This window comes from Monodelphis domestica, chromosome 3 (assembly GCF_027887165.1).
Source record: "Monodelphis domestica isolate mMonDom1 chromosome 3, mMonDom1.pri, whole genome shotgun sequence".
NCBI lineage: Eukaryota > Metazoa > Chordata > Mammalia > Didelphimorphia > Didelphidae > Monodelphis > Monodelphis domestica.
In genome coordinates this window covers 88,812,748-88,839,739 of record NC_077229.1, presented here as the reverse complement: position 1 = coordinate 88,839,739, position 26,992 = coordinate 88,812,748, and the positions used below count along the sequence as shown (strand labels likewise).

General features: G+C 40.2%; 1 protein-coding gene across 3 annotated transcripts in view; it reads right to left on the bottom strand.

The window, feature by feature from the left end:
• The window catches only part of ATCAY (ATCAY kinesin light chain interacting caytaxin), a 52,070-nt gene that overhangs the window by 8,634 nt on the left and 16,444 nt on the right, over positions 1 to 26,992 (bottom strand). For all 3 annotated transcript variants that reach the window (XM_056822421.1, XM_056822422.1, XM_056822423.1), the window contains 8 exons: positions 23,196 to 23,254; positions 14,345 to 14,566; positions 12,834 to 13,019; positions 9,543 to 9,645; positions 5,545 to 5,676; positions 4,339 to 4,425; positions 2,997 to 3,095; positions 1,189 to 1,224 (listed from right to left, as the gene is read on the bottom strand). In XM_056822421.1, the coding sequence (XP_056678399.1) occupies positions 1,189 to 1,224; positions 2,997 to 3,095; positions 4,339 to 4,425; positions 5,545 to 5,676; positions 9,543 to 9,645; positions 12,834 to 13,019; positions 14,345 to 14,566; positions 23,196 to 23,254 (924 nt within the window). The remainder of the gene's footprint in view (positions 1 to 1,188; positions 1,225 to 2,996; positions 3,096 to 4,338; positions 4,426 to 5,544; positions 5,677 to 9,542; positions 9,646 to 12,833; positions 13,020 to 14,344; positions 14,567 to 23,195; positions 23,255 to 26,992) is intronic.

Below are 26,992 nucleotides of genomic sequence, written 5' to 3'. Positions count from 1 at the left end.
TTCTACCCAAGATACAATTGTATCCTTTCTTTGATCTTTATCTCGGCCCTAACAAAGCTCAAAACAACAATAAAAAAACCCATAAAACTGAACACTCTCCTTTTTTTTGGCTTTAGAAGAATTTCACGATCTCCAGAAATATTTTCACAATTCCTTCTGACAGTGTTATTTGCCTACACATAAATCATTAGAAGCAATTAGTGATAGTCTGGTTTGACAAGCCTTGGGAGGTCATCTCATCACTGGAGGATGTGTGCTTAAGGAAGACAGCAGACCTTTTAAATTGTGACTATCAGGTCACCAAACAGGAGCTTCAGAACCTATCAGTAAAAGTTTTCATTGACCACTCCTCATCTTTTCTTCTTCTGATTCTTACTGGATGATCTTTCTCCTGATACCAAATCATGCATTCATAGCAGCCTTCCTTAGAGTGTGAGCAGATGCTTTCTCTTTATAGAATCTAGCTTTTCTATCTAAAGCAGGGGTACCATGGAATCCTTTAACAGTTTGGTGAAACCTGTGGGTCCCTCCTCAGAATAATATCTTTAGGTGGATAAAATAAAATGGAAAGGAAACCAATTATAGTGACATAGGGTTATCGATATACATGCATATGCACACGTGTGTACACACAACACACATGGACATGTACGCACACCACTAGTATATACATGCTACACACAGACATACAATATACACACATGTGCATAGATAATAAACCAACACCCATATATTTGTAACTTAGAGATATATACATGACACACATGCATATATGTGTATATGTGTTATGAAGACACATATACCACTTTCATGGACTCCCAAATTATGAACACCTGATTTACAGGAGGGGCCTCGTTTCAATTACAGCTTCATGTGTACAGTAATCCTTCTTCCTTTCTTCTTTGTGTCACATTCTTCTTTTGGTCAACCAAAGTCTTCATGTGGATCAGAATATTCTGTCTCTTCAGATCCTTGTTGCCTTTATTTTTACATTGAAGACCTCTCCATTTATTTTTCAAGGAATGTTTCATTCTCATAGATAACTTGGTGTGTTCCAGGCTTTTATGAATCTGCTTTATGCTCATTCCATTGGTAATGGGGTGATAGTATGTTGGTTACTAGCTCCTAATATGGCCACCAATTCCTCCCCCAAACCTCCTTGCTGGTATGCACAAAAATGTTACGTACCTTTCTCTCCTGGCCTTGATTCTTTCTTCTTCATATCTGAAAGAAAAAAAAAGCATAAGGCATAGCTCATAGTTGTCTGCAACAACATGAGGAAAAGCCCTACATCCTTCTGCTCTGGAACATATCAGAATCCCTTAGGTAGTGAATATAGAAATAATTTTGTTCCTATATCCTAATAAGGTTGAATATACAGAAATAATTAGGTTAAATATAATAAGATTAAAAATAAGGTTAAAATACACAGTTAAATTTTTGTATCTACTTTTGCTCATGTTTAGAAGAATTGTCAGGGAGGTTTTGGCTTTCACTGCTACTAAGCCGCCATCTTGACTCTGCCCATATTGTTCATATTTAGAGAAGGAAACTTCAGTATCTTTGCCAAGAAAATCCCATGGACAGTATGGGCCATGGGATCAAGAAAAGTTCGACATGATTGAATAAGTAGTTGAACAACAAATTGCTCATGTTAGTATAGTCAGAAAGGCAGGGCAGCTACCAATTGTGCTAGCTAATGAGGATGGTTTCTTAATCTAATGCTGCATGCTAGCAATAGACAAAGACAAGAAAATACAGACGCTCTGGGTTAGTGTTCCCTAAACTGGTCCTTATATGTGATTATAGAGTTGACAGCATTGACAAGAGGGAGAGCAAGAAACCAGATGTGCAGCCACAGGGGATTTTGTAACATGGACAACCTGTTTTCCTTGTATGGAATGTGTGCCAGGAAGTAGTGGTGCACCAACCAGAGTGTGGAAGCAACTTGAGATAGGCACAAAAAACATCACAGATGATGATACTGTCAGAAGTTTAGCACCAGGAACAGCCAGGTGGCTCAGTGGATAGAGAGCCAGGCCTGGAGATAGGAGGTTCTAGGTTCAAATCTGGCCCAAGACACTTTCTAGCTGTGCGACCTGGGCAAATCACTTAATCCCAGTTGCCTAGCCCTTACCACTTTTCTGCCTTGGAATGATTATTAAGTATAAGACAGAAGTTAAGAGTATACGTGTATAAAAAAGAGATGCATCAGTCCACCATGAGATCTGCTATGTGAAGTGTTTCTGACTTGGTGGGACCTGTCCCATCAGCACAACTTTTGAGACATCAGAATCCTCCTCCAGCCCTCAGGGAGGAATGGAAAGGAGACCTGAGAGGAGGATTTTACTTTGAAAGTGTGATTCTCAGAAAGACTCAATGCTTCTGATATGCTCTGAGTATAGATGAGCTAGGGCAGGGGTCCCCAAACTATTGACCTCAGGCCACATGTGGCCCTTGGAGGCCATTTATCTGGCCCCCAACTGCACTTCCAGAAGGGGCACCTCTTTCATTAGTGGTCAGTGAGAGAAGCACTGTATGTGGCTCATGTACGGTACTACTTCCAGTGACATAATCCTTTGGGTGGCGCCTTGTTCTGAGAGTAACTGAGTAAGAACGAGGCCCACACAAAGGATTATGTGGCTACACCATGGAAGATGTCAGCATGGTGAGCGGCGATCTGGGGGAGGGGATTCCACACTGTGTATTCTGCTGCCTGGTATAGTGGTGGCAGTGATGGGCCTGTGCAAGGTGTGACAGACCCATCACAGCCAGCGCTGCAGCCTCCGCTATCCCAGACAGTGGTATATAGATTTGTTCATAGTTTTTTTATAGTCTGGCCCTCCAACGGTCTGAGGGACAGTAAACTGGTCCCCTGTGTAAAACGTTTGGGGACCCCTGGGCTAGAGCCTGAGAGATCCTGATAAGACAGGTTATGGAAACGGTGCTTGGGAGAAGGTGAGCATTCCAGGCTTTCGGGCAACACTGATGCTTACTGTTGGATGCAGTCGGGAATCTGCACGTGTTCCATGGGGATGAGCTGTTCCAATTCTTCCAGACTGTGCACATATTGGATCTTACTGATAAACTTCACACTAGGAAGCAAGGAAATATAATGGAGAGGCATATGAGATTGATCACAGTTGGTGGGAGAGGAGCGATAAAAAATGATCAAGGATTTTAGTCTGAAAGACACACTAGGGATCATTGAGTCCCTTAACCCAGGGGTGTATGAACCTGTTTTTAAAAAATGCTTGGTAACTGTATTTCAGTATAAGCAGTCTCCTTTGTAGTCCTATTTTATTTTATGCATTTAAAAGCATGATTCTGAGAAGGGGTCCACAAGTTTCATCAGATTGCCAAAGGGGTGCCCAGGATACACTAAAAGGTCATGAATGCTTGATCTAGTCCAACCTCTTGCTTTATCAATGAGGAAATTTAGGGCCAGAGAAATGACTTGCCAAACATTTTGTGGCTAGTGAGAAGCAGATAGAGAATCTGTTTCTCAGACAGAGAATGAATGAATGGATCTTAGAGCTGGACAGGACCCTAGAGGTCACCAGTATTATGCAGGCACTCCTTCTACAGCAAACCTGACAGATGATCATCTAGCTATCTCCTCAAATCATCCCCATCAACTCCAGGGATGTTGGATGCTGTTGATTCTCTCTGTGTCTCTGTCTCTGACTGTCTATCTCTCTCTATCTGTTTCTGTCTTTCTGTCTCTGACTCTGTCTGTCTGTCTGTCTGTCTCTCTATGTGTGTGTGTATGTATGGCTTTAAGATGTGTATATATTATCTCACAACAGAGATACTGGGGGTAGGAAAAGCACTCTGTAATGCTCAAGGAGGCTAATTCACTAAGTCACAAACATGGAAGGAAATCCAGAGACCATCTAGCCCACAATTTTCCTTTTACATTTGAGGAAAGTGAGGCTCAGCCAAGAGATGGAAAGAACATGTTACATGTAAAGAACCCTGTATCTGAAGTCAGGGCTCTGGGTTCAGATCTTGGATCTACCACTTATTACTTGTGTGACCTTGTCTCTTTGGGTCTCAGTTTCATTAACTATATAACTAGATTTGATGATATCTAGAGTCCTGGACATCTTCAAAGTGATGATTCTAAGAAACTTGCCCAAGACCACACAACTAGTAAATGGCAAAGCAGGGACTCAGTTCTAAGACCAGAGTTCTTGACACTGTACCATACTTCCATTGCTATGCAATCCAACTATTTTGGGGGTCTTGCATGTTGGAAATCAGTAAACTCTGTTGAAGAGAACCATCCTTGTTTCTCCCCTCCAACCCTCACAGGGCATAAGGTTCCTTACTTACCTGATAAAAGGCCTGGAAATGGCCAACACTGTTCGAATAAACCAAGAGGGGTGGACAATAATTAAGGATTTCAGGTTTTTCCGAAGCCTGTTGGGAAAGGCAAAAGGGAAGTCAACAAACATTTCTTCTCTTCCTTCCTTCCTTCCTTCCTTCCTTCCTTTCTTCCTTCCTTCCTTCCTTCCTTCCTTCCTTCCTTCCTTCCTTCCTTCCTTCCTTCCTTCCTTCCTTCCTTCCTTCCTTCCTTCCTTCCTTCCTTCCTTCCTTCCTTCCTTCCTTCCCTCCCTTTCTAGACTGGGTCTCCTCATTTTGTCCCTAAAAGTGCAGGACCCATTCCCTGCCCAAGCTCTACTCTGATCAGCATGGAAGCTTTGAAATGCTGTTTTTCATGTAGGCCAGTTTGCCCCTCCTTAGGCAGCCTGATGGCTCCATGCTCAATATATTGGTGTCAGTCTTACTGTAGACCCCCAATAAGCTTAGCCCACTCCAGCTCAGAACTCCAAGCTCAGGCAATTCACTAACCTTAGCCTCTAAGGCTATCTGATATTATTAGTATGACGCTGTGGGAAATTGAAAAGTGGCTTAATCCTCCAATCCTGTTCTTAAACATGGGCAAATCACCTAACCTCTTTGTCTCTCAGGCAGATCTATAGACGGGTGGGGATCTGAGCTGGCAGAGGGAGTTTTTGTGCCAGTGAAATGCCATATCCTAGATGTATTGACATAATAATAAACTAATAGACCTACAATGGTAGGTCTAGAAGGGCCCCTAAAACACAGAAATGGCAGAACTGCAAGAGAGAATTTTAGAGATGAGATGGATTTTGCTAATCTTCTAACTGAGGGATTCTTGACTTTTTTGGCAGGCTGATGAAGCCAATGGAGCCCTTCTCAGAATAATATTTTTAATTGCATAAATGCATAAAATAAAATATATAAATATATATATAATCATAAAAAATTAAAAATTAATGAAAATATAATTTAATTTTTTCCTATTCAAGTTTAAGGACCTCTCTCATTAAGAATCCCTCATCAAACCCAACAATCTTCTTTTATAGATGAGGAAACTGAGTCACAGGACGGGCAAGTGATTTGTTCAGGATCATATAATGCCTCAGTTGAGCAAGTTGGGACTTGAACCCCATTCTTATTGCCTCCAAATCCAGTATTTCCCCCACTACATGGATTACTTTCTCTGGTGCTCACCTTCTGTCAATCATCTGATAGCATTTCTTCAGCCAGCCAATCCCTGGCATCCTCCGTCGTGGGGTGGCACCATTCAGGTACACAATCATATAATCTTCAGCCACAAGGAGCTCCAAACTGCTGATGACATACCTGGTAAACAGAGTCAGGAGTCTGTGAGTATCGGGTTCCTGTTTTCTGCAATTAAATCTTTCCTTTTGATGTTCTCCACTTTCTGCTTGTGGCATCTCTTAGTATCCTGGTGTTGCTGATGAGGAGGGCCACTGCCCTTTGTCTTCACTCATTCTTCTTTTTTTAATCCTTAAAAAATCCTTTTTTAAATCATTAACTTCTGAGGGCAGCTGGGGGCTCAGTAGATTGAGAGTCAGACCCAGAGACAGGAGGTTCAAATCTAGCTTCAGACACTTCCTAGCCATGTGACCCTGGGCAAGTCACTTCACTCCCATTGCTTAACCCTTACCGCTCTTCTACCTTGGAACCAATACATAGTATTGATCCTAAGATGGAAGATGAGTGTTTAAAAAAAATCCTTACCTTCTGTCTTAGTATCAGTTCTGAAACAAAAGAGTGACAAGGGCTAGGCAATTGGAGTTAAATGACTTGCCCAGGGTCACATAACTAGGAAGTGTCTGAGGTTTGGATCTGAACCCAAGCCCACCTGACTCCAGATCTAGAGCTCTCTCCACTGTGCTACCTAGCTAGTCCCATCCCCCCATTCTTCTTGGTGTGAACCAGGCCATAACTAGCCATTTCCTCTCTTGTGTACTCATGATGGGTGTGTGAGCTCCTAGCATGCATTTATGGTCATTGATTTCTGTAAGCAGACATAGAGAGGCAGCAGCATTTCATGGTGAAAAGGACATTGAAGAAACCTGGATTCTTATCCCAGCTTTGCCAGGAATGCAGAGAATCCTTCAGCCAATATTTTTGCCTTCCAACTTTAGTTTCCCCATCAATGAGGGAGGAATTTTATATATGATATATAGTTTACATATTTTATAATTTTATATCTATATACAATATATAATATAAATAATATCAACATATATTATATAAAATGTATATAAATATATACACATTTATATAGCACCCAATATGTGCCAGCACCATACTAAATGCTTTACCAATATTATTTCATGTGTTCCTTATCACAAGCATGTGTGGCAGGTGCATTATGATCTTCATTTTTACAGTTGTGGAAACTGAGGCAAATGAAAGTTAAGTGATTTGCTCAGAGTCACCTAGCTGGTGTCTGGGGATGGATTTGAACTCAGGTCTCCCTTGCCCTCTATCCATCGTGCCACCTCACAGTCTCCCATCAGTGAAAATGCAGGTGTCAGTTCCTAAGGTCCCTTCTAGCTCTAGCATTCCAAGGGTACCATTCCCCTGTACATTGTTTCCTCTTTGGAGACCTTTTTCACCACTAGGAGGACCTGCCGTCCTGGGTAGTGCTCACTACTAAGGACAAACTGGTGATAACAAGGACCACTGGCGTTTGGGATGCTTTTGGTGGATGCGGGAGGAATGGAAATGCTTTACGGTCGGTGAGGAGTCTGTTCATCAGTCAAGCATGCAGCTAAGTCTGGATCCTAAAGTAACAAGTCAGTTTATTCTCACACACAGAACTATGGACGTTTTTTGGGAAAGTAAGATTTAATTAAATGCAGTAAACGTCTATGAAATGTCCACTATGTGCCAGGTCTTGGGCTTGGCTCTAGGGGTAGAGACAAAAAAGCATGGGCTATTCCTGACCTCAGGGACCTTATGGTCGAGTGGGGAGGTGGGAAGGAATGTGACATGCATACAAATGAAGTAGAATGTGTGTAGATAAGGTAGACAACTGGGTGGTGCAGTGAATAGAGTGCTAGGCTTGGAGTCAGGAAAGACTGAATTCGAATCCCATTTCAGGCTTTTTCCTAGCTGTGTGACCCTGCACAAGCCACTTAACATTGTCTGTCTCAATTTCCCCATCTATAAAATGGGGATAATAATAACAGCTCTCCCATGGGGTTGTTTTGAGAATTAAATGAATAAAAGTTTGCAAAGGACTTTGCAAATCTGAAATTGCTATATAAAGTCTAGCTATTCTTTTTTTTTTTTAAACCCTTACCTTCCATCTTGAAATCAATACTGTGTATTGGTTCCAACATCTTGGAATCAATACTGGGTATTGGTTCCAACATCTTGGAATCAATACTGTGTATTTCAAGGCAGAAGAATGGTAAGGGCTAAGCAATGGGCGTTAAGTGGCTTGCCCAAGGTCACACAGCAGGGAAATGTCTGAGGTCAGATTTGAACCTGGGACCTCCTGTCTTTAGGTCTGGCTCTCAATCCATGGAGATACCCAGCTGCCCCCTCTAGCTATTATTCTTATTCTTATTGTGGTCTATCAGGCAAAGGAGAGTCCAATAAATACAATGAGGAATTTGAGGAAGAAGATATAGAATGTATATAGATGAGGTGGGCAGCAAGATGGCAAGTGGATAGAGCACCAGACCTGGAATCAGGAAAACTCATCTTCCTGAGTTCAAATCTGGCCTCAGACACTTACTAGCTGTGTGACTCTAGGCAAGTCACTTCACCCTGTTTGCTCATCTGTAAAATGAGCTGGAGAAGAAAATGGCAAACCATTCCAGGATCTTTGCCAAGAAGACCCCGAATGGGGTCACAAAGAGTCAGACATGACTGAACACAAGGACATATCACTTTCATCTGGGGAGAGTCAAGGAAGGCTCCATAGAGGGGTGGCATCTAAATTGGGCTTTGAGGCAAGAGATGGGGACTTTATCAGATGGATGTTCTTAGAATTTATGACAAATTCCCCCAAATGCATCTCACCCTCTATCTCCTTTGTGCCTCTGTTTACAAAGAGTTGCTCCTTTCCATCTCCTTAGTTTAGTAAGTCTGCCATACCCAAGTGATCTTGGGTAAGTCACTTCTCACTTTTCACATCTTTAAAACAAAGGGCTTGTACCAGATATCCTCTGGCCACCTTCCAGCTCTAAAGCTATGATTGTACAGAAGTCAGAGACCCAAGTACTCAAAATCCTTCACTGGTCCTCTCCTGTCCATAGAATAAGAAGTTGAGACTCCTTTGTTCGGCATTCAAGGACCTTTATAATCTGGCACCAGCCTATCTTTTGAACCTTATTGCATATGACTTCTTTCCATATACTCTACGATGCAGCTGGACTGGACAGTTCTGTGTCCCCTGAACTCACCCAGAGCTTTTCTGCCTTAGTGCCTTTGCTCATGCTGTTGTTTGTCTGGAATGTCCTCCTTTCCCTTCTTTGCCTGAACTCCAGGAACAGTAACTGATGATTACATAGCATTCTATTTATGCAGTTTCTTTTGAATCTCTCAAGGACTCTGGGACTCGCCTTTTTGTTTTGTTTTGTAAAATCCATACTTTCTGCCTTAGGAACAACTCTAAGACAGAAGGCAAAGGGCTAGGCAAATAGGGTTAAGTAACTTGCCTAGGGTTACAGAGCTAGGAAGTGTCTGATGCAGATTTGAACCCAGGTCCTCCCTGACCTGGTGCTTTTTTCACTCTGGTGCCTAGTTACTGTGACATAAGTCTTTTGTTAAGCATTTTTTGTACCCGTGTTCATGGTCACCCATGGGCAGAGGTAGACTATAAACTCAGTTCCCTCCTTATTTCAAGTTCAGCAGGCTTTCTACAACATCACACTGTCTCCCTCACCTAAATGTCACCAACAGAGAAGCCATTTGAGGGTTCCCTCTTAGATTTTTTCCAATATTTTATTTTCTTAGATTTTTTTTTCTGAGAGCACTTTTGCACCTCTCTTATAATATGTAATGCTGTTAGATAAGCATAAGTGTGTCTTGTTTTACTACTAGACTATGAGCTCTATGAGTGCAGGGACCATCTACATTTTGGATCTCCTCCTACACTTCAGCATAAAAGGCACCTAATTCCCAGACGAGCTAGAAGACTTTTGTGAGGCTGAGAGCCTCTTCTGCTTTTTTCAACTTACAGGAAAAGGTTTTCCATTATGTAATGGTAATCTGGAGAGTTACTGTCCGGGAGGTAGCAGGCTGCAAAGACGATGATGGCGTTCAGACCTTCACCGTAGTAGCCTGGGATAAGAACAGACAGTGTATTATAGAGTGAATACTACTCACAGATTCAGTGTCCTCTGTGGTCCTTCCAACTCCTTGATTTTATTAGTCCACAAATTTCAAACAATTTTTTAACCTTTCCCTTGAGAAGCCATGCAGAGAGATGAAAAATAAAAGGGGGTGGGTAGGAAAGAAAGGGAGAGAAAAAAGAAAGAAAGGAAGGAAGAAAGAAAGGAAGGAAGGAAGGGAGGGAGGGAGAGAGAGAGAGAGAGAGAGAGAAAGAGAGAGAGAGAGAGAGAGAGAGAGAGAGAGAGAGAAAGAAAGAAAGAAAGAAAGAAAGAAAGAAAGAAAGAAAGAAAGAAAGAAAGAAAGAAAGAAAGAAAGAAAGAAAGAAAGAAAGAAAGAAAGAAAGAAAGAAAGAAAGGAAGGAAGGAAGGAAGGAAGGAAGGAAGAAAAGGAGAGAGAGAGAGAGAGAGAGAGAGAGAGAGAGAGAGAGAGAGAGAGAGAGAGAGAGACTGAGCAATTGGTACTACTGTGACAAAAAGCCTGGAAAGCAAGTAGAAATGAAACTTGGTGTTGCAGTGAAAAATGTATGAAGATAGGGAGAGAAATAATCCCACAGTGTGGAGTATAGAGTGACTGAGATTCATAGGACTCCTAGCATCCAATCCACAGCCCCCATCTTCTTCCTGCTTCTCTGCAGTGATGCCTAGGAAAATCCCTTCTCCCCTTGATCACTTTGCTTCCCAATTCCCCTCCAACTGGTGAGAGGAGAGATAGAGGAGGAGACAAAAAAAGCAGATACATCCCCTGGTCCTTTGGCTGCTTCCATCCTAGTGTGCAAACAGAAGTCCATTTCCTCAAATGACTGTGTTTCTGTTTTACTCAAAGCTTCTATTAAAACAGACAGCCATTGACAATGATTTGTGTTAATGCCTGCTTGAGATTGATTGAGAGGGTAAATTAACCCCAGGAGCAGAGGAGATTTTCCCCCAGCACAGGCTGAAGTGGGGTCAGGGATGAGGAGGTGAGTTTATTAGAGAGAGAAAATTTCTGCAAAGTGGTAATTTCTGAATTATCCAAAACTGACTGCTTATGAATTCAGAGAAAGACTTAAGAAGGAAACAAGTCAGGAGAAATAAAAGATGGAAGCTGGTGTCTTTCTTTAGGTAACCATCCTAACATAACACCAGCCAATATTTTCCTGGGTTATGCTATAATACTCCAGCCTCTGCTTGGAGACCTCCAGTGACAGGGAACCTAACTTCTTCTTCTTTTTTTTTTCAACCTTTACCTTCCATCTTGGAGTCAGTACTGTGTATTGGCTCCAAGGCAGAAGAGTGGTAAGGGCTAGGCAGTGGGGGTTAAGTGACTTGCCCAGGGTCACATAGCTGTGAAGTGTCTGAGGCCAGATTTGAACCTAGGACCTCCCCTCTCTAGGCCTGGCTCTCAATCCACTGAGTTACCCAGCTGCCCCCAAATCCATTACTTCTTAAGGCAGCCCGCTTCATTCTTGAAGAGCTTTAATTATTAGGAAGCTTTTCCTAATGTTGAATTGCAATCTTCCTTTCTGCAACTTTTATCCAGTAGTCTATTATCTCCTCATAACAGCCTTGGGAAGGTGGGGATCTTTATCTCCATTTGACTGACATGGAAAACTGAGGCTCTAAGAAATAAAATAACTAGAGTAGGCTCACATAGTAAGTGGCAGAATTGAGATTTGTTCCAAATTTCCTGGCTCCTATATTGGAAATATCAAGAGAACAGTTTTTTTAAAAAAGGAAAGAAATGTATAATCATTGTCTCTGTCTCTGGGTGTTCCAAAGACCTCTGGTGATTCAGAGAGGGAAACAAAGTGAATTAGATTCTGGAACACAATAAAAGACTGCCAGAGGTGGAGTGGAGAAGACTGCTAGCTCAAGGACCTCCTAGGATTGAGGACATTATAAAAATTTGTGATTTATGGCCATCAGGACTTCTTTGTGGAGTTGAGGCCATTGGCAAGGCCTGAAAGAGGAAGACATATTATAGGTGGGAGTTTGCAGAGCTAAGCCTGTCGTGAAGGTATAAAAAGCCATCATGAATAACTTTGTCCAGAGCTTCTGAAAACTGTGGAACAGCTACAACAAATCCTGTTAGGATCAGATTGGATGACTTGGCAAGATGCTTTGCTTCCCCCCCCCCCCCATCCTTTGTCCTTGAGGAATGTTTTCATCATCCATCATTCCCTCCTACTCATATGAGCCATGAGAACGTATGAGGAATCCTGAACACAGAATGGATGGGAGAAAGAATGAAAGGGGCTGAGATGCCCATCTCCACTAAAGTAACTTGCAACCACATGATAAGGAGAGTATGTTTTTCAACCTATCCGTTAATTTTTCATGAATTAAACTATAGTATATGATCTGCCTTAATTCTTTGGGATTAGAGGGGAGAGGGAAATTCCGAGAGAAAAATTCTAAGGGATGGGGGCTGAGCCAAGATAATTGAATCAATTACTCTATTTAAGATTAAAGTATGTATCCTCCCTTTGATGTGAACTTGGGAAGTAGCAGGGGGAGAGGAGAAAGCAGCTTTTGCTTTCTGAAAGCCAAAGGCAAACCAGCTTAGTTCCTTTGAAAGGAACAGTTCAGGCTTTGAGAGTCCTCTAGCGTCCATAGGAGATAATGCACTAGAGGTTGATGATCTTGTGCATTCATTAATCAGAGAGAAAAGAGCTCAAGCAGATCACCACCTTGTGGTTGTCTTATATGTTACACTCTAAATCATTCCAAATCATTTCCTGGTAATTCTATGTACACTCACGTGTGGTTTAAAAAAAAAAAAATCCTTACTTTCTGTCTTAGAATCAATCCCAAGTATTGATTCCAAGGAAGAAGAGTGGTAAGGGCTTGGCAATTGAGGTTAAATGACTTGCCCAGGATCACATAACTAGAATTTGAACCCAGGACCTCTAGACCTGGCTTCTAGAATATATTATATATGTATTATTATATTATCACATTATATTATAATTTTATTATAGATTTTATAGGTGATAAAATTTTATTTATATATTAATTTATATTATATATAATATATTTGTAATATTACAGATAATGCTAATATATAATGATTTAAATTATTTTAAAATCTTCAAATATTAATTTAAAAAGTAATAAATAATTTTTAAAAAAGAACCCAAAGGTTTCCTCAGCACTCACCTCCATGGGTTACCACCTTCATATAGGGCTTGATCATCTGGAGGTCAATTCGGTGCTCCTGCTCACCAATGATGACTGTTCTCCACAGTCGCCCATTGGCAGCACCACCTTCTTCAGCAGCCCCATCCCCAAAGAGGTCTGCACTGTCGCCAGGCATGTTCTTAGCAGTGGCCACGGGGGTGTCATCTACAAATGGAAAATGAAAGGTCATTATTTTGTCTTCTTAAGCAGCAGAGGATTAAAGGGTTCTCATTTGTCTTCAAGTCCATTGGTTTTATCAGATGCAAAATGGTGGAGGGAGGTGGGAAGGAATGGACTAAATGATCCCTAAGGTCTCTTCTGCCTGTAAAACCTATAAATGTGAGATGTCACAGCTGGATAGGGCCTTAGAACTCATCTAGTACAATTCCTTAATTTTACAAATGGAGAAACTGAGGCAAGTAGATTTGCTGCTTTAGACCTCAGTTTCTCCATCTATAAAATTAAGGAATTGGATCAGATGACTTTTAAGGCCCAAACTCAAACCCACGTTTCTTATCTCCACTCCATCTGCTGCCTCCCAATATTTACTGAGTGTTTACTAAATGCCATTGAAATTTCACATTTCTGTCTCAATCTGATCCTAGTTAGAGACCCAAATGGAGATGCTGCCAATAAATAAATACTTGTGCTCGCCACAGTATAGTGGGAGGAACATGGGAGCTGAAGTCAGAAGACCTGAATCTACTACTTATTCTTTGTGTGAACTTGTTCAAATCCTTTCATTTTGGGGGGGCTAAGTTTCCCCATCTATAAAATGGGGGCATTGGACTAAATGACGTTTAATGTTCCCCTCAGTTCTAATATTCTATGTTCTAAGGTTCCTCTCAGCTCTGACATTGTGTTCTATGTTCTAGGAGCCTTCTCTAATCTAGCATTTAGTGTTCTTTCTAAGTCTCTTCCAGTTCATGAATTTTTTGTTTCTGTAATTCTTGCTGATGGAGGTAAACTTCTGAAGTTTCTTTAACATTTTACATCTGGAGAATTTAAAGGAGGTCCAGAATGTCATGCATCTCTCAAAATAATATAATCTGGTGGAATGATGCACCAAAGAAACATTGAGAAACTAAAATAAGGATTGAGCAAGGTTGTAAGGCCAGTGGCTTTTTATAGCACGGCCAGCAGTAAGTCACTGAATTCCTTTTTTGAATCTTCCACCCAAGGCCTAGTTTATACTCATTGATTTTTTTAAAAAGGACATTTATGTTGGATAGTCAGGTTTGCTAAGTACTTTATCATACTCATGATCTCATTTGATTCTCACAAGAACATTATAAATATTAGAGTTGTCTCACCATTTGACAGGCGAGAAAATAGAGAGTCAGAAAGACTAAATGATTTTTCTGAGGTCAAGCAGCTAATGAATTTTAGAAGCCCATATGAACTTAGGTCTCTTCTAATCTAGCACCAACATTTTTGAAATAAAAGCCAAAATAACACTCCTAGGCCATTGGTTAGAATGAGACCCTTACCTTCCCACTCTAGCTCGTTGCCATTTCCTAGAAATTCCAGGGAATCTGTCTCATCTGGGGTTTCGATATCATCTACATTGATGTCCAGATCATCGGGGGTATCCAGGAAATCGTCAGACAAGACGGAGCCCTCACTTTGGTCCAATGAGATGTTGATTTCAGGAGCAACGAGTGTCTTTCGTTTACGATGAGCCCCATTGAAGTTTAAAGTGTTTGGAGGAGCTGGAGGGAAATGTAAAAATTCAGAAAAACATTTATTAAGGCCTTATTAAGTTCAAGGCACTGTTTAGTGCTAGAAATAAAATGATAGAAAATAATAGTGCTTGCCCTCATGAAGCTTACATTCTTCTGAGGTCAATTGAGATGAGAATGCAAATAACTATGATAAGAGTTAGAATAAGAAAAGGGCATGTAAAATAGAGAGAGAGGGATGGGAAATTGGAAGAGGGACCATTTCTGGTAAGGTGGTTCAGGGAAGGCCTTGGTGAAGAAGAAGCACTGAGCTGGCCACTGAGGGAAGAAAAACTTTTTCACAAGTGGAGATGAGGAAGGGACGTGTTCCCATAAGGGAGCAGAACAACCTGTACAAATTCAAAGAAGCCAGAGCAACAGCAAGGAAAAGATAGCAGATCTTCTTGATTAGACTGTCACGTGCGTCTAATGTATCATCAGTGAAGCTATGGATGAATTCAGCCATTATGGAAAGCAATTTGGGAATGATGAAAATAAAGTGGCTATAATGCCCATGACCTTTATCCTAGAGATTCTAATGCTAGGCTTGCACAAAAGAGGTCTCTGACAAAAAAGAAAGGTTCAAGATACGCTGAAATAAATAAGGCAGTACTTTTTGTGGTAGAAAAGAACTGGAAACAAAGTGAGACCTTACTGATTTTTGAGGATGGGTAAAAAAAAAATTGGGATACATTAATGTGATAGAATATTACCATATTCTATTCTCCATGGTACAGTGGCTAAGGCACTGGATCTGGTGTCAGGAAGATTCATTTTTGTGAGGTCAAATCCAGCCTGAGACACTTATTTGTTTGTGGCCCTTGGCAAGCCACTTAACCCTGTTTGCCTCAGTTTCCTCATCTATAAAATATACTGGAAAAGGAAATGGCAAACTACACCAGTATCTTTGCCAAAGAAAACCCCAAATGCGGTCATGAGAAGTCGGATACTACTGAAACCATTCAACAATAAATGAAATGATGAACACAGATAGACATGGAACGAAATTTGATGTGAAATGAAGTGAGCAGAACCAAGAAAACAATATACATGCTGAACACAGCAATGCAAATAGAGAGCACCACATTTAACCCCATCTCCCCCAAATCTAACACATGTCCAAAGCCATGGCAGCCCATGAACCCAAGAAAAATACAAAATGGCCCTTATCTCTGCTTCTCCAATGGCAAGAGCTGAGAAGAGGGAAGGGGTGGTGACTTCCTAATGAGAGAGAACGATAGTAGGAAGACAAGGGCCACACAATTAAGGATGAGAACCCAGGGTTTGGATGAATGTAGATTCTATGAAACATTGAAGTGTAGAGAGTAGGGAACCACTGAGTATATAACTGGTCAGAGGGTGACATAGTCAGGTCTCTGTTAGGAAAGTTGTTTCATCAGTTAAGTGAAGGATTGACTGGGCAATTAGGGAGATTAGGTAGGAAGCTATTACTACAGTTTGGGAGAGAGTTTGAACTGAAAAATTCCCTAACAACTGACACTTAATACAGTACTTGGCACACAGTAGGTGCTTAATAAATGCTTGTTGACTTGTAACAACTAGAACTCACCCAAAGTGGAATGGTCTGCCTTGGGAGGTAGTGAGCTCTTCCTCACCTGGAGGTCTTCAAACAAAGATTGAATGACCACTTGTTGGGGATATTGTATATTCTTTGTTGAGTGTAGATAAAGGGACAAATGTGAGATGTAGAGATAAAATGGATAGGATTATAGATGTGTTAGAGAGATTGAGAGAGGAGGGTTAAAGACAACTTCCAATCAATGAGCTTTTATTAATCATTTACTATATGTGCCAGCCACTGTGCTAAGCTGCTAGCTTATGAAATGGGTTGTAAGTACAGATTGTTTCTGTTTTTATACCAATATCCCCAGCACCTAGCACAGAGTCTGGCACATGATAGGTATTTAATAAAGAAATAAATAGTAATAGATATTAAATAACTTACATATAATCATATTTTTATTAAAACAATAATTTTTTGATTGATTAGACTGGATTGAATGGAAAGAAAGTGGAGAAATGAAGAAATTGGGAGGATGAACAGACATGAGGAAGCAGGGGGAGAATATGATGGGTTCAGTGTGGAACATGTAGGACACTCATGTAAAAAGGATCATTGGATCTCAGAATTGGAAGAAGTCTTAGAAGCCATGTCCCTGAATAAGAACCCCTGGCACCATTTACCCAACAAATGGTTACCCAGTTTTTCTCTAGTGAAAAGGATCTCACCACCTCCAAGGTAGCTCAGTCCACTTCTGGTTAACTCTGTTGGGAAGTTGTTTTTATTTATTTTTTATTCTATCAAGCCTTGATCTGCCCTTTTGTAACGTTTACCTATTCATATTTGTTCTGCCTTCCAGGGACAGGTTGAACCAGTTTCATTCATTCTTCCATTCTTCTTCTTCTCCACATATTTAAAACTGGCCATTATATCCCTCAAGTCTTTTCTTTCCCAGGTTAAATTCTCCCAATTTCTTCAGCTGATGCTCATATATTCATATGATCTGGAGGTCCCTCCTTGTCAGGGTCACTTCCATCTGTATTCATTCTAGAACATCAATGTCCTTCTGAAAATTTAGCTCCCTGCACTGAACACAATACTTCAGATATGATCATGGCCTCCATGCCTCTTTCCATTCAGTAGCATTTTTTTTTTTGGCATGTGTTTGACTGCTACCCTAGGGTTGGAATGAAATGAATAGTAAGCTGGCTTTGGATGTAAGAAGACTTGAGTTCAAATTTTGCCACTGACATCACTGGGTAATCATGGGCAAGTCAAGTGACCTTTCGGTGACACAAGAAAATCTCAAAGACTGTGAGTTACAGAAAAGTTGCAAATATGCATTAGTGAAAGGAATTTTCACACACAGATGAAATTATAGGTCCAGTGAACAACAAAAGTCATAGAACTGACTTCTATCAATTTTTTAGACCATTAAATGTTCAGCTCTTTCTCAGATTAATTACCATATAACCATGCCTTTTCTCTCATGCTAATAAAGTTGACTTTTGGAAACCAAGTGTAAGACTTCACCTTTATTCCTATGAAACTTTTAAAATTTTGATATTTTCCCCTCAATTATATGAAAAAACACTTTAATCTTTTTTTAGATTTAAATTTTCTTTTTTGCTGGGGGCCATCATACCCTGACTGGCTGACAAAGTCACAGCCTGAGGAAATGGGGTATGCAAAGTAGCCCCCAGAAATTGAATCCTCCACTGATCCCCCTCTGTGACTTCTCTCCTCAATTTCCCCCATTAATGGACTTGCTATGATTATTATTCTCTCACCAAAACAGGAGAAATAATATGAGAGCAAATACTTAAATATATACCTCACTTTAATCCCCCTAGATTAATACCCCCAAAAGATTGCAAAGATTACTGCACATAACTCCTCCTTTCTCAAGCACAAGACACGCTTCAAGGCCTTATAATAAACACTGGCCAAAAGCTTGAGCACTATAATAAATCTTTCTCTACATTTATTACACTCCAATGAATTTGTTGATGAACAGAAGCCAAGCAGCATTGCTAGGCACTTCAAAGTAACACAAGAAAAACAGAACTTGTAAATTGAGGAAAACACCAAAATTGGTCTGCTTTAAGTCCTCACACCTAGATAGGAAGATGTTTTGTTGTTCATCTCCCAAGCAATTATGATAGATAGTGAAAGCTCACCAAAAGCACAATGATCCTCTCAGAAGGTCAAGGGGTACTAACCTACAAATGGCTTTATTCACATTAATCATACCTATCACAGAGTGTTGTAGAAACCTATTAAATGATCACAGAATTCTTTGTTGTAGTAACATCACAAGAGTGTTGTTTAGGTGATTTGATAATATCCAATCAAAATATAGAATGTCACATACATAGAAGATTTATTGTGTGTCAAAGAAGCATGTACCAAAAAACCTGTATAATAAACAAATCATGGTATTATGGCAGATCACTGTGTGTGATACCTGCATACATGGGTCTGAACACAGTGTTTCTCATCTTTATTATATGACCAGATCATCACATCTTTTTTAAATCTTCTTTAAAAGTTTGAGCCAAATTCTCCTCCTTCCCTCCCTTCCCCACTCCCTGAGACAGCAGGTGGTCTGATAAAGATTTTACATGTGTAATAATGTAAAACATCTTCCACTCAGACAAACAAAAATAAAGAAATAAAGTTAAATATTATGTCTCAGTCTGCATTCAGACCCCATCAGTTCTTTCTTTGAATACAGAAGGCTTTTTTTTTGTCATGAGTCTTTGAGGATTTTCTTGGATTGCTGTATTGCAAGGAATAGCTACGTCATTCATAAATATTCATCATATAATATTGCTGTTACTGTGTACAATATTCTTCTGGTTCTGTTCACTTCACTTTGTATCAGTTCATGTAGGTCTTTCAAGGTTTTTCTTAAATCATCCTTCTCATCATTTCCTTATTAAACTTCTTTTTTAAAAAGTTGCATTGATGTATTTTGTTTTAAAACTGTTGTAATTATACCCCATTTCCTGAGAGATCTCTTGTAGCAAAGTAAAACAATTAAGTAAAATGAACAATACAGAGACCTCATTTGGAAATGCTTGTAATATTTCTAATCTGGAGCATCCCTGACTTCTATTTTTATTTTTTAATGAACATAAATCTATTTTCCCCTTCCACCTTCTAACTTTTTGGGGAGAAAAAGAGAGAGAAGGAAAAAAGAGGTACAGTTAGGTAGCACAGTGGATAGGGTGCCATGCCCAGAGTTGGGAAGACCTGGGTTCAAATCTGGCCCCAGACACTTCCTAGCTGTGTGACCCTGGGCAAATCACTTAACCCTCAATGCTTAGCCCTTACCACTCTTCTGCCTTTGAATTAATATTTAGTATTAATTCTAAGACAGAAGGTAAGGACTTTAAAAAAAGAGAAAAAGAAGAAAAAACAAATTTCTTACAACAGATATGTCCAGTCAAGCAAATCCAAATCCTGTATCTCATTCTGCACTCTAAATCCATCACTTCTCTATAATGGAAAGTATGTTTCATCCTCAGTCCCTGGAAACAATGAATGTTCATTGTATTGATTCTAGGCTTTATTTATAGCTATTGGAGCTGTTGTTAGTGTTTTCTGGCTCTTCTCCCTTCAGTCTTCATCAGTTCATAGAAATCTTCCATGCCCTTTGGAAATCTATTAGCACATTTCTGATAGCACAAAGGTATTTGATCTTATTTTTTAAAAAAGAGGAGTGGTAAGGGGCTAATTGACTTGTCCAGGGTCACACAGCTAGAAAGTGTCTAAGGCCAGTTTTAAACCAGGGACCTCCAATCTCCAGTCTGGCTCTCTATCCACTGAACCACCTAGGTGCCTCTCTCATGTCAGCTTTATGAATCACAACTTACCTAGCCCTTCCTCAATTGATGATGGGCATCCTTCTCATTTCCATGTTTATAAATCCTTCAAGAGAGTAGCTAGCAATACTTTTGTATATATAGGATCCTTTTCAGCTATTTTTGGAGCTTTTCTGGATATGGGCTTATTAGTAGTATACTTGACCAGCATACACTGCTAAGTCATTTTTGGGGGGTGGGCAAAAATTTTAATTAATTATTACATTGCTTTATTAAATAGTTAACTATTACATTTTATATTAACAGAGCCAGAAAAATGTAAAACTGAAAAAAACTGTCAGGATCTGTTTATGTCCCACATCTGTCCTCCAACATGTGGGTTATTCATTAATATTTTTAAACAAGTCATTCATCACATTTATCACAAGGTGTTCTCAATTCCAAACATAACCCAGTTGTTTTGTCATGTTGTCACTAGGCTAGAGGTAGTTGTGCTTTGTTGTTTGTGTTGTTCATTTGTTTTCAGGTGTGCCTTCCTCTTCACGACCCCATCTGGTTTTTCTTGGCAAAGATTCTAGAGTGGTTTCCGATTTCCTTCTCTGGCTCATTTGACAAATGAGGAAACTGAGGCAAACAGGTTGAAGTGACTTGCCCAAGGTCACACAAGCTAGTGTCTGAGTCCAGATTTGAACTCAAGAAGAGGAGTCTTCCTGACTTTAGTTCTATTACTCTGTCCACTCTACCACCCAACTGTGCTTATTAAATTCTATACTAGCTAGTATGCAGGCTTCTGCTCTCCTTCACAAATACTTATGGAGGGGGCAGCTGGGTAGCTCAGTGGATTGAGAGCCAAGCCTAGAGATGGGAGGTCCTAGGTTCAAATCTGGCCTCAGATACTTCCCAGCTGTGTGACCCTGGGCAAGTCTCTTCACCCCCATTGCCTAGCCCTTACCACTCTTCTGCCTTGGAACCAATACACAGTATTGACTCCAAGATGGAAGGTAAGGGTTTTTATAAAAACAACAACAAACAAACAAACACAAACAAACAAACAAACAAAAAACCCCCGAATACTTATGGAGCCACTTGACAAATGGGCAAGGGAACAAGATTCCTGGGTCTTGCAGGTCGCTGGAGTTGATCAATGGCAGAGACAAAGGTAGAACTGGGATAGAACTACAGCTTGCATTAGGAATCACCAGGAATTGGACTCAGAAATAATATAGTCTATCTATTCTGCTAGTACTGGTTCCTTCCTATAGTTGTGACCTCAGGTTGCACAAATCTCAGGCACTCAAAGCATGATTGCTAAGAGAACGTGAGAATGACCTTCTGGAGGCTGGGTGACCTTCTTGAGAAGTTTTGCAGGAAGATATGGACAAAAATGGATGGATTGTAATAAGGAACACCCACAATAGTGAATGAATGAAAATAACTTCTTAAATGCTTACTAGATGACAAATCCTATGCCAAGTGCTGGTGATACAAATAAAAAAAGCATGACATTCCCTGTTCTCAAGGCACTCATAGTCACTTAAGAAAAAGTTCAACAATTACAACTATGTGACCCTGGGAAAGTCACTTAACTCTAACTGCTTAGCCCTTACTGCTCTTGTGCCTTGGAACTGATACGTAATATTGACTATTTTAAAGATGACATTATATAGTTTTAAAATATATATTTATTTAAATTATTATATTTATTTAAAACATTATATTTATATGTATATATTTCACAGCATTGATTCCAAGACAGAAGGTAAAGGTTAAAAAAAAAAGAAAGTTCAGCTGCAGGGCATACAGAAAGACTTTGAAGGTGCTGTGGCATGTAGATGGCAAGACCTAGTGATCCTTAGGTGACTTCAGCAGGTCATGAAACTATTATAGGGTACTGTTATAGGATACTGGACAGAGTTCCCCCATAAAATTCAAGAGGCTAATTATCAATAGCTTCAGTAATTCTCTCAATGATAGGAATGTTCTGTTATGTATGGGGTAGCAGCACTGTGGATCACTTGCTGGGATATAGGAGGAAGGCACTGGCCCTGGAATCCAAGGACCTGGATTTGGATTCCATCTTTGAATTTTAAAACTATTCCACCCTAATCAGACCATTCTTTAGAAGATCTGATTTAGCTATTTCCTGATCAATAACAATGGAGATACTTAGAATAACAGAATCAGGTCTTGGAAACTCTACATTCTCCACCCTTCTTAGTTTAACAAGATTAGGAAAGTCTGAATCAAACTCAAGATTTAATTATCTGAGGAAATGGCCTTCAACAGACATGTGCAAAAAAAAGGACAGACCTCTGGGCTGTCCTAAGTCAAGCTAAGTCATCATTGGTAAAGATGAGATGCAGGAAAGTGCTGTAAAACTGTCTATATGAGGCACGTCACTTCGGATCTCTTCCTCTTTCCTTGGAGAGATGACTCTGGCTGCCAGTGTGCTAGGAGCTCTGACATCTTGGCATGGTAGTGGCTATTGTCTGAGTTCAGTGGTGAGTTTTGCCCTGGAGCTGATTTCAGGTTCAGGCATCTTAGCTGAGCCCCTTTGGAGGTCAGGCTGATTCTTTCCTCCTTCATACTCCAAAACCTTATCTCCTACTCTCCCCACTCAGTACCAGCCAGGGGGGAGAAAACCTACCCCTTTCCTTCTTCCTTCTCCTTAATCTCCTCCACTATCAATTAAAACAACATAAAATTTCTAGCTGACTTGATTTTTTCATTAGGATTTTATAAATTAAATCCTTGGCAACAAAAATAATTATTACATTCAGTCTCAGCCATAATTTTACCCTTTTCACATCTCCGATTCCACCCTCAGGAGGGGAAGGGACTTGTCCAAGAACACACAAGGCAAATTGGGGACAGAGCCAGGATCCAAACCCAAGTATTCTGGTATTGTCTCCTAGGATTATAAATTGACCAGATTCATTTTCATTATAAATATTAAAATTAATATTCGATATGCCAAGTTTTATATTTAATAATATTTATTAATATTTAACTTGAAGCAAAGGGAAAGTAAAAGACTAGAGAAACCGAGAGAGCTCACCAGTTTTCCACTTGGAAAAGAGAGCTGAGGGAGGAGTTACAGCCAACTTATATACAATCGAAAGGCGGGAAAAGGGAAAAGGATTCTAGGTAATACAGAAAGGAATTTTGGGTAATGTAGTTTTTAGGGGTTCAAGAATTTCCAACTATACATCATCATTGATAAGACTCATAAACCACTGTCCTTGGACAAATACAAGTGGATACTTACAGGATGTATCTTCAATGGGGCTGCCAAGGGTGTCCATCCCTGTCTCTTCTGGGAGAGGTCTGTCAAACCAGTCCAAGGAGCATCAGTCATAATGGACAGTCAAAGCAAACAGTGGAGCCAGGAGGGTGGGTTGGGCAAAACGGGTACAGAAGGGTGCATTAAGGGAAGGAAAGAAATATTTTTAATCATTAATATTCAGTCAAATTTAGTTCAATTCTTAATTGGCTTGAAATGCCATAGAAGTATAGAAGAGCCTTCTCACTTTAGCTCATTAGTCAAGCCCTGCTGTTTTCAAAGAGTATTCGAAGGGCTATCAGGAAATGTTGAGTCCCACCCATAATTCAGCAGGACATTCTATGACATTCCACTGGTCATCCAGCTTTTGCTTAAAGATTTTTAGTCATCCCAAGAATGATGTTCACTTCCAGAGAAAGAACGGTTGGAGTAGCAATGCAGATGAAACACAGGATTTTTCACTTGTTTATTTGAGTATATGTTTGGGGGTTTTGGTTTTATGAGATTATTCAATCACAAAAATGAACAATATGGAAATATGTTTTGTGTGATAATACATGTATGACTCAGATTAAATTGCTTGCCAGTTTTGGGGTGGGGGAGGGAGAAAATTTGGATCATATAACTTCAGAAAACTTATGTGGAAATTTGTTATTACATGTAATTGGTAAAAAAATAAAAAGATTTCTAGTTATAGAGAACTTGATACCTCCTCTGGGGAGTTTTCCTGCTGAGTTGAAGCCATTTTCCCTGTAACTTCACACAGATTTTCATTTTCAATTTTAGAAGGAAACTTAGAGGCTGTCTCATAAATACTGGTCCTAAAGTCAGGAAAACATCTTCCTGAGTTAAAATCTGACCTCAGACACTTACTAGCTGTGTGACCCTGGGCAAGTCATTTAACTCTGTTTGTCTCAGTTCCTCATCTGTAAAATGAGCTGGATAAGGAAATGGCAAGACACTACAATATCTTTGTCCAGAAAACCCCAAAATGGGGTGACAAGGAGTCAAACATGACTGAAACGACTGAACAACAAAACAAGACAGGGAATCTAGTCTATTCTGCATCTGAACAAAAATCTGCTACAACATCCCTAGAACATCTAGCCTCTACTTGAACACATCTCGAGACAGGAAACTCACTAACTTTCTCAATCAATTGTGGGAAAGCCATATTTTTAGAAATTTCTACTATTAATCCCAACTCTATGATTTCTGTCCCTGCTCCAGGTTGTGTTCTTTTGGGCTGAGCAGAGAATAGTCCCATCCCTCTTCCATGTGATGGCCTTTCAAATACTTGAATACAACTAACTTTGTTCCCCAGATGGAAGAGGGAATGTCTGCCCCCTCTTCCATATGTTTGTGTTAGGTAAACAAGTGTTTGTTTTCATATTCTAGCTCTTTGTTCTCTAATTGCTTCTTAGGTGTGAATCTTACCTCCATGATTGGATTGGTATCTTCTCTAGGGCAGGGACTCAGTGTCACCTGTTTTATCCTGCATCCTCACTGAACCTAGCACAAGGTAGGGCATGAAGTTTGTTATTCAGGAAAGATTTGCTGAGAGATATCTTGGTATCATATTCTAGGGTTTTGAAGCTTTGTCTAAGCTTTTAAACTTCAAGGGTAGAAGCAGCGGGGTGACTCAGTGGATAGAGGGTCTGCTCTGGAGTCCAGAGGACTTGGGTTCAAATCTTATCTTGGGTCATAGTACTTATGGAATCCTGGACAAGTTGTTCAATCTTCCTGGGTGACAGTTTCCTCAACTGTAAAATAAAGGGGTTGGATTTAGATGGTTCCTGAATCCCATCTGCCTCTTAATCTATGACTCTTTGATACTCTGGGTAATCTTGTGAGGGAGGCAGGGGAAGGATTCTCAATCCCATTTTAACAGCTCAGTTAAAGGGAAGTATCTAGAAAGTATGCTATATGCCCTTTCCATCTCAGTTCAGAAGGGGAATTGATACCCAGAAGGTTAAACGATTGGTCCTAAACCACCAAGTTCCAAATACATTTAAATAGAGACTATGTTACCCAGTGCTAGGTGGTGCAATATTTTCACAGAAAGAGAGGTAGGTTTGTAAAGCACTTTATAAATTTTATTTCATTTGGTCTTCTCAGTAGCCTTATGTGGTTGATATCATTAATTGTTCCCATTTTACAGATAAGAAAACTGAGGCTGAGAGGTTAAATGGTTGGCTCAGGTCACACAGCCAGGATAGGTCAGAGACAGAGCTTAAAGCCAGGTCTTCTTGACTCCAAGCCCAGTATTCTCTCCATTGTGCCATGTTGTATGATCCTGATTTGGGAGGTCTTGGCTAAGTGTGTGATCTGAGTGTTGTCCTTGTGGGGGAGATGAGGCCACAGTCATCTCTCACATTGCTTGGAAATGACTTCAAAACCTAAGGTTAGGTGTACTGGAACCCTCCTGCTCAAGCCTAAAGAAATCTGTCAACCACTCTGCTTTATTCTTCCTTTGATTCCCCTTTCTTCCCCTCTGTATTCTCACTTTTTGGGGGTTCCATTGAGCTTCATGTACAATAATATGAGCTTGTAATAAAGATGTATTTCTTTCTTTTTCTTTTTTTTTAACCTCCTACCTTTTGTCTTAGTTGACAGAAGAACAACAAGGGCTAGGCAATCGGGGTTAAGTGACTTGCTCAGAGTCACACAGCTAGGAAGTTGTCTGAGGTCAGATTTGAGCTCGTGTCCTCCCAACTCCAGACCTGGCACCCCATCCTCTGTGCCCCTAAAGCACATTGCTTTCAACATTAACTGGTCAATCTTGCTTTTTTTGCTAATGCCTCTAAGAACCCCAAATAGACTAGGATCCACACAAGTAGAAATGGGAAACACAGTTATAGTTACTTCTAACTGAGCTGGTATTGAGTTGATCATGAAGGGAATGTACCCAAAGCAGATTCAGTTGAAAAGTCTCACTGATTAACCTTTGGGCAATTTAAATGGTCAAAATTTAGCAGGAAGGAAAGCCCCTGCAACACTGATCCCATGTGTGGCCTGAATCAGATTTAAATGTAATTGGGAAACATTTAACTACCTACATAAAAATGTAATAAAATACAGATAATATTACATTTAAAAACTAAGCCAGGGGGCAGCTGGGTAGCTCAGTGGATTGAGAACCAGGCTTAGAGACGGGAGGTCCTAGGTTCAAATGTGGCCTCAGCCACTTCCTAGCTGTGTGACCCTGGGCAAGTCACTTGACCCCCATTGCCTAGCCCTTATCACTCTTCTGCCTTGGAGCCAATACACAGTATTGACTCTAAGACTCAAGGTAAGGGTTTAAAAAAACAAACAAAAACTAAGCCAATTTGTGGCCCCCTAGAATCCTTCTATAAAGTTTAGTGGCTTCCATTTCTACCTGAATTGGACACTACTGGCCCAGATGATCTCGAAGGTCCCTTTCAGCTCTAAATGTAAGATTCCAACATTCCTTAAAAGTATCTTGTGTAGCTATAGTCATGGAACAATCCTATCATGGAATCTGAAGTTGAAAGGGGTCTGAGATAAAAGTAGTAATAACTAGCATTTACATAACACCTTAAAGTTTACGAAGTACTTCCAAATATCTCATTTTCTCCTCATAGCAACCTGGAAAGAAAGGTGCTATTATTATTTGTTTTTTACATATGAGGAAACAGAGGCAAATAGATCATAAGTGACTTATCCAGGATCACACAGTTATCGTCTGAGGCCAAGTTTGAACTCAGGAAGAGGTCAAGTGCTATCCATTGTGCAACCTAGCTATCCTTAGATAAAAGAGT